This window comes from Solanum tuberosum, unplaced genomic scaffold (genome assembly GCF_000226075.1).
Source record: "Solanum tuberosum cultivar DM 1-3 516 R44 unplaced genomic scaffold, SolTub_3.0 scf00076, whole genome shotgun sequence".
NCBI classification, from domain to species: Eukaryota; Viridiplantae; Streptophyta; class Magnoliopsida; order Solanales; family Solanaceae; genus Solanum; species Solanum tuberosum.
The window spans coordinates 1,128,064-1,136,341 of NW_006239000.1; the positions used below are offsets into that span (position 1 = coordinate 1,128,064).

General features: G+C 29.0%; 1 protein-coding gene across 1 annotated transcript; it reads left to right on the forward strand.

Moving 5' to 3' along the window:
• The first annotated feature begins 1,096 nt into the window (after positions 1–1,096).
• On the forward strand, positions 1,097–6,720 carry LOC107060326 (poly(A)-specific ribonuclease PARN-like). Its single transcript, XM_015308098.1, has 2 exons — positions 1,097–1,194; positions 5,916–6,720. The coding sequence occupies exons 1-2, from the start codon at positions 1,097–1,099 to the stop codon at positions 6,718–6,720; spliced, it is 903 nt and encodes a 300-aa protein (XP_015163584.1).
• Positions 6,721–8,278: the final 1,558 nt, after the last annotated feature.

Genomic DNA, 8,278 nt, shown 5'->3' on the forward strand with positions numbered 1-8,278 from the left:
TGTATGTACTACTATAAGTTCACATTTTAAGTTTATATAATTATATATTTTCTCTATCTCAATTCGTTTAAAAAGATATTTCTAAATATTATGATTTAAAAATTTAAAAATAGGTAGAATGTAACAAAATTTGAGAAGCCAACGGTACGTCCTACTAGTACTAGTAAGAAGAGAACAACAAAGTGCATATACAATAATTTTGTGCACAATTTTCTTCCTCTCCTCCTCTAGAAGCATATTCAAAGAAGCGAGTTTCTTACTCCAAATCTATTTGCTCGTCCATGCGATATGATATCATGATATGATATCATAATATGGATTTATGAGATGAAATTGAAGTTTTGTTTGGACATGCGATATGAAATTTTTGTGTTGTATATTCTCATAAACATAAGAATCTCATAAGTTGTAAAATTATTAAAATAACCCTAATTGTTTATTCAATCTTACCAAATAAACAAAAAATTATAAAACCGAATAATAAATTACTATTACATAGCTATTTATTCTCCACTTAGGTAACTGTTTCATCTAACTTTAGTTCAATAAAAAATTGAACATAAATTGTAGTGTACTAGTCTTTAATATAATCCTCCCACATAGTACGAACAATTTCCTCACGTTGAACTTGCATTTCTCGATCATGCGATCGAGAAGACGAACCAACATTATTACTTTGAGTTGTATTAAATACAAAACGGTAGAAGTAATAAATTAGGTGTTGAAGTAAATGAAGAGAATAGATTTATTACTCTACAATCGGTTGGTGTCAGTTAAAGTGACTATATGTTGGTGAGAATAATAAATTTTAAAAAGTAATGATGTGATTATAAATTGTATTTACATATGAAATAAATGGTTAGTAGATATAAATGTGGGGTTGTTGTCACAGAATATAAACTTGTGGATCAATTTTTGTATTAAAAATATCTCAAATCTATCATGATTTTTGGAGAATATGGAATCAACGTAAAATTGCATGTCCAAACGTTGATTTAATCTCACAATTCTATATCGTGATATGATATCGCATGGCCAAACGCCTACTAACACTTCTAGAATCAATTTTCCCTTAAAAAAAAATCCTAACAAAGAAATGGAAGATGATCTTATTGGGCAAGACAAATATGTATCACCTGTTGAGAAAGCTTACCATACAAATACAAGGGAGATTGGAGTAGAGTTGAGTGATGAGTATCTGGTGAGAAGAAGTCAATTTTATTAAACAGTCTGTAACTTGGTTCCTTCTCTAAAACAATTTTTAACTTGTAGTTGTACACTTTTTTGAGATTTATGTAAAATTACTATTTTTCATATACTTTTTAAAATCATAATATTGTTGTTATTTAATGTATATAAAAAAAAACTTACCATACAAATATAAATTTTATCCCAAGAAGAAGAATGAGAAATATTGATTGGGTATATAAGCTAATGTCATTCTAAAATGAAATAGATGAAAAAAAAAATAGTATTATCAATTTTAATGAATTTATAGTAAGATTACCTTATTTGACATATTTTGATGCAAGTAATACCCAAATAAATAATAAAAATAAAATTTAGACAATATTCATTAATGATTGATAGATCTCGAAGGGAATAAAGATAAGGAAGATCTGGTGTGGGGTTGGGGTGGGGGCAATCATATAAGTACAATTTTTTACAAAAGATTAGAGTGGGCTTATTTCTAACGAGTAAAAGAGATTGATTAACTAAAAAAAGAAAATAACCTGTAAGCATGATTTATACATTTTGATGGTAAAATAATATGTTTTTTAATAGATCGATAAATTTCTCGAGGAAAATTGTATAAGGATTGTACGATTTTCTCGTTAATTTGAGCATGAGTAGCTGTAAATTTGATTAGCATTTAAATATAATATATTCCCCCCTCCCCTCTCGAATAGAGTGACCTAGTTTGACTTGACACGAAATTTAAGAAAATAAAATTGACTTTTGAATCTTGTGGTCTTAAATTAAAGTTATGTTAAATGTATAATATTGTCCTTTAATATTGAGGTCTTAAACATACCACGTGAAAAGTTGAAAATAAAATGTTATAAAAAAAAATATCGTTTTTTTTAAAACAAACTAAAAAGCAAAAGAATTCATTCTTTTTTAAAAAAAAATGGAGGGAGTACCATTGATGTTAAAAGGAAACGAAAGATAGTAGTTATAATTAAGTAGAAGTATATGTGAATGGGACTCGGCTCCCCTCCGGTAGTCCATCCCTCCATTTGGTCCAGTGTGGCTTTGATGGATTAACACATGTATCTTTATTTATTTAATGGTTAAGATTCATTTTGTTAACTAATTATTTAGACTTATTTTCACCTATGTGTTAGAGGCACAGATGCACTATCAATAGATATTCCCAAGCAATAAGCAATTCAACACTAAAATCATAATCATCAGATCTGAATTCTGATAATGCTTTAAAATTAGATTCTAAGTTCCATCATTTAAGATTTCTTCAAAACACAAGATAATTTACATCAAACTTCTTATGTAGGAACTTTCCAACAAAATGGTAATACTTTCATTTCAATTTATGTGGCATCTTTTGAATTTTGAGATTCAATCAATTCTATCTTTAATTTGATCGTAATTTTTTCATATATTTTTAATTGACAAATATTGTGTCTTATAATATATTTTTTTACTTAGTTTTCAAATATATAAATTTAAATTTTAAAAACTTGAATATTTCATGTCAAAATTCACGGTCATACTAAAATTGTTAACTATCAAAATTCAAATTGTGCCAGAGTATAAAAGGGAGTATATATTAGAAAGAAAACGTAGACACTTATTGTAAACAAATATGTAGGGCCCTTATGTTATCATTCACGTGTCCCTATTGAAAACGTGTTTCAGAAATGATGACTGTAATACAACCGATAAATATTTGTTCAATAACAGCTTAGCTTAGCTAGCTTCTTCCCATAACGTACTCGTGTAAAAATGATAAATATGTTGCAAGAAAAATTGGCAACTTGTGCTAAAGCATATATCCAATGATAAAAAGAGTAAAATTGCATTCTTAAATTGGTAATTCAGGAATGACTGCATGTATACCAAGTCTTTGTGCCTTGTTTCATTTTTATATCCTCTCAGATAATTAAAGAGGGGTAACACAATTTTTTTTTGTTTTCAAATGCCATCATCAATAAAAGTAAAAATTCTTATAAAGATTAGAGGGGACATGAAACTTGCCTCTAATTAACAAGCAAAATAGAATGATCAAATAATCTAAAGAAAAGGAAGTAGGCTACAGACAGGATCTATACATCTTGATGAGAAAAGGAAAAAAGAAAAAAAAAATCGATAGTCATATTTCTCGAGGAAAATTGTATTAAGGATTTCTAATTAATTTGAACATGAGTAGTTATAAATTTGATTAGCGTTTTAATACATTATACTATTAATGTGACAAAACAAACAAAAGGGAAGCTCATGAGATGATAGTTATTATGAAACTAATTAAGTAGAAGTATCTTTTTAATTAGTCATGTTGCATGTCACTAAAGCAAAAAAGTTGCCCGACTTATTAGTAAGTTTTTATTAAATTATTATTTAAACTTATTTTCACCTATGTGTCTTCAAAATAGCTTCGTCAAAATAGTTTATACACTTTTAAAAAAAAAAATAAGAATGTTGGCAGTGTTGGAAAGGAAAATGCAGAAATAATAAGCCTGTTGTAGTCTGTAGATATAAAACAACAACGAAAATCACAAACGAGTCTATTCAACCCTAATTTTTATATTGGATTGTAACTCATTATTTTTAAGAAAAAGAGTTCGAAATATATTTGAACTTTAACCGAAATTACTGTAACAATTTCAAACTTTGGGCAAAATCTATTACCCCTGCACTATATAATAGTTATTTTAATGATATATATGTGTCCACATGGACATCATAAATATTGTATCATTATAAATAGTAACTTGTCCAACTAGGCACTTATATATCTTTAAAATACACTATTAAATAGTGCCGAAAGTTTGAAATTGTTATAGCAATTTCTATCAAAGTTCAAATATATTTCAAACTTTTTTCCCTTATTTTTATATCGAATTGTAACTCATTTATTGATTCAATCTATTTTATTACTTGTGAAACTAATCCAGCTCATGCCTATTCAATACTCTAATTTTTATTATGAAAAATCCAAAATTAGAATGTTCTCACCTACTCTATAAAAGGAATTAATGAAGTGAGATGACATAAAGTGTCGTGTATATATCATATATTTTTACTCTCCAACAATAGTTATTCATTATATTATTTTGAGATGTTAAGTAATATTTGTCCACCTTATGAAATCAATAGATAATGTTACATTTAGTTCATAATTTATCCTTATCATTAATTATAGTCATTTTCTTATGATATTTAAGACATTATATTTATTATATTCAAAGGATGATATAATAATTTACCCTTCTATTTATAGTTTCTTAAGAAGTGTGTAAAGTCAATAGTGGACAAGTATTGTTCGACAGAGGAAGTAATTTCCATAAATTACAATTGAAAATAAAGTAAAAAAAGATGAATGAATATATATCAACGTGCATATCTCGCTCTTTTTAAGGAAATTTAAATTAACTACGACATAAGATATACTATACTGATCCAATAGTATACCTCTTAACTTGTACCCTTCAAAATATAGCAATCCAATAACGTCGTGTGGCTCAAACAACTATAAATAAATTGAAGAGTTCAAAGCTCCACCAAAAGAACACAATCTTTCAATATAAAATTACTCTTTTTTGTGTAGTAAATTAGTTGAAGACTTATAATATTTTTCGTTGTCTGAACTCTCTCTTTCACTACACTAACTTCATATAAACACAATAAAGTATAATATTTCTCATATTTTTCTTACAACACTTTTTTTTTAATTTTCAGAAAGGGATATATTTGTCTAAATATTCTTAGGAAACTATTATATATATATACCCCTCATCATATTTTTTTTTGATAAATTTACTCTTATATCTTAAACAAAGAAGGAAAGAGGGAAAACAAATTTGTTGGCCTAGGAATAGGTATTATGCATCGCTCGAGTCTTGTGGTTCTAGCATCGTCGCTTTTATTGACTTATACTTATTTTAAACTATTTTTTTGAGTATATTATTGAATGTTATTGATTTCAACCTAGAGGCGTCACCACATTCTTGATCTCGAAATTTACCAGCTTAGAAGCATGACCACTTTCTTATCTCGAACGCATTGCACCTAATAATCTCTATCTACCTATCTTGATTTGAATTAACTAAATAAATTATTAGAATAAATTAGTCAAGATGTGTCAACACATTCTTTAATTTCTTCTATGTGTCTAAAAAAAATTTACATGTAACAGCATTCCTAATTGAAATAAAACTTTAAAACATGCTTAGAAACATGTCTGGTCTCTTGTGAATTTGAGACCTTCTTTCATTTTTATATCCTCTCAGATAATTAAAGAGGGGTAACACAATTTTTATTTCTTTTCAAAAGTCATCATCAATAGGAAGGTAGTGAGCCTATTGGTTTGGTCATTGGTGTTGGGGATTTATTTAGACCCTATCGCGTGATATATAAGTAACAATTCTTACCGAAGATTAGAGGGAACATGGACCTTACCTTTAACGAGCAAAAGAGATTGATCAAACTATCTAAAGAAAAGAAAGTAGTCTATAAATAGGATTTATACATCTTGATGGGAAAAGAATTAACCTATTGCGTTCTATAGCATTAACCTATTGCGCTGTATCTCGATTTATAATCAAAATGAACAATGTGAATAATCCTTGTCACTAATTTTTAAAGTTGATTTGCAGATCCTCGTACTGGAATTTATAAATCAAAATGAACAATGTGAATAATCCTTGTCAGTAATTTTTTAAGTTGATTTGCAGATCCTCGAACTGGAACTCAGGAGCCAAGCATGAAGCTGGATATGATGCATTCATGACTGGATGCATTTTTGCACAGGCGTGCAATCATCTAGGCATTGATTTCACCCTCCATGTGCTTGGTGGAGATTTAGTGAAGGAGACAAAGCTTCAGAATTATATCAATCGCCTTTACCTTAGTTGGGTTGGTGGTAACGTCATTGATCTAAGTAGTGGGAAATGTACACCAGACTCCTCAGCTTCTAGTAACCTCAAAAGTCGGTACCAGGATATCTCATTTCCTAGCATCATTCTGTTGTGGGGATTGCCATCTAAACTAAAAGCAAAGGAGATAAGAGCTTGTATAGCACAAGCCTTTGGCCCAAATTCTGTTTCCTCAGTCTACCATTTGGATGAAAGCGCTGTCTTTATTCAGTTTAGCAAGCCAGAACTGGTTTCTAAGTTTCTAGAATTGAAGGAAACTCTAAGTAGGAACAGTGATCCAATTTCCGTGTTGCATCCTCTTTCAAATATTCTGAACGGAGAAAACACTCACGCAGCTACCTACGACGTATATCAACAAATATGCAGTTCATCCATCTCAAAGAAATTATTCGCAGATCAAGCTGAAGCTGTTGGTATCAGGCACAAAACAGTGTCATCCAGGGCAGAACGAGGGAAAAAGGGAAACCAGGTATTTGATAAAGAAACAGAAGTTAGGATGTTCGATGAGAAAGCAAATGATCTGATGAGTTCACCATATGGCTGCTCTGAAACAGATCGATCAGCAGAATCTTTTTACCTAGATGAAGCTCTGGCAAGCAAATAGAAGTAGTTATTCCTAGTTTATGTATCTAGATCATTTTTGGCCAGGTATAGAGATTTGTTTTTCTGATACCTACAGCATGTATAATGAGATTGTGTAACACAGATTATCAAGGAACTAAAAAGATCATTCTAATGCTTCTTATTGGGCAGACATCAATCTATTTTGTCTCTTCATTTAAGTGTTCATTTCTTTCTGTTTTAAAACTTTTTTCTGGCCTTCTCCCTATGATAAGTTTTACACAATGCTAAATGTTTATTTTTTAAAAATTTTTATATATAACAAATTTAAACCTCCTTATCTTTTTTCCTATATATTTGTTTTTATATATTTTAAATTTTTTAATAAAAAATTCTGATCATGTCATTGTGTGTACAGAGTTCTATCATATATAAAGCTCTCCATAAAACACAATTCTTACTCACGTAAATTGTGTTTCTTAGCCACAACACAATTTTTTCTCATGTGAAATTATGTTTCTTAGCCACATGCCCACATGCCCACATCTATAATCAGAGCAAATAGAGAAAAGGAATTGCGTACAAATAGATCCCTTAGGGCCGTTTGATTACTGGTTAGAGTTATGCAGGGTTTAGTTATGTCGATTTTAGTTATACAGGTACTAGTTTTGCAGGGTTTAGTTATGTTGGGTTTATATATGCGGGTATTAGCTATGCGAATATTAGTTATGTAGGTATTATTTAGTTATGTAGAGATTACAATACATGAATTATTAACTATTGAATATTAAACTTGTTGTAAATTATTAATATATATTATTTACAATATAATAATACGTGCTAATAAAATGTGGAATATATTGAATAATATATAATGCTAATATTTGATTAGCATATGTACCGTCAAAAAATATACAATCAAAATTTCTAATATTAAAAAAATATTTATATTTGCATAGATAAATAAAAACTGTAAGTATATAAAAAGAAATGGAAATGGTCTATATATAAAAAGAAATAAAAACAACACATGTAGATAGGAAAACAGGAAAGTCTCCAATTAAAAAAAATAATTAAAAAAAAATGAAAATGGTCTATATATAAAAAGAAATAAAAACAACACATGTAGATAGGAAAACAGGAAAGTCTCCAATTAAAAAAAATAAAATAAATTAATAGGGTAAATATGTAATTTATCATTTTAACACATGTATAACTAATACACACATAACTTATTCCACCTTCTACCCTGCATAATTTTATACATAGATTCCCTCATAAATTATGTTGGTAATTAATTATGTAGGACTACAAAAAATGCAACCAAACACCGTATAAATTAATACATGAATAAATTTTATACAATATTTAAATCCTTACCAACCAAACATGGTACAAGTTTGTAACAACCCGTAAATCTAGTAAGACCAAGCTAAAGTCTAATGGAAACTAGTAGGTGAAACTAGAGCCTCACATGTGAGCTTCTGAGTTTGATGTTTGATTTTAGGTTGTAAATTGACTTCCAGAACTTAGAATGAGGGTTATAAGGGTTAAACGTCAAGGTACGACCCCCCAAGGACCAACCAATGGTCCTTAAGGGG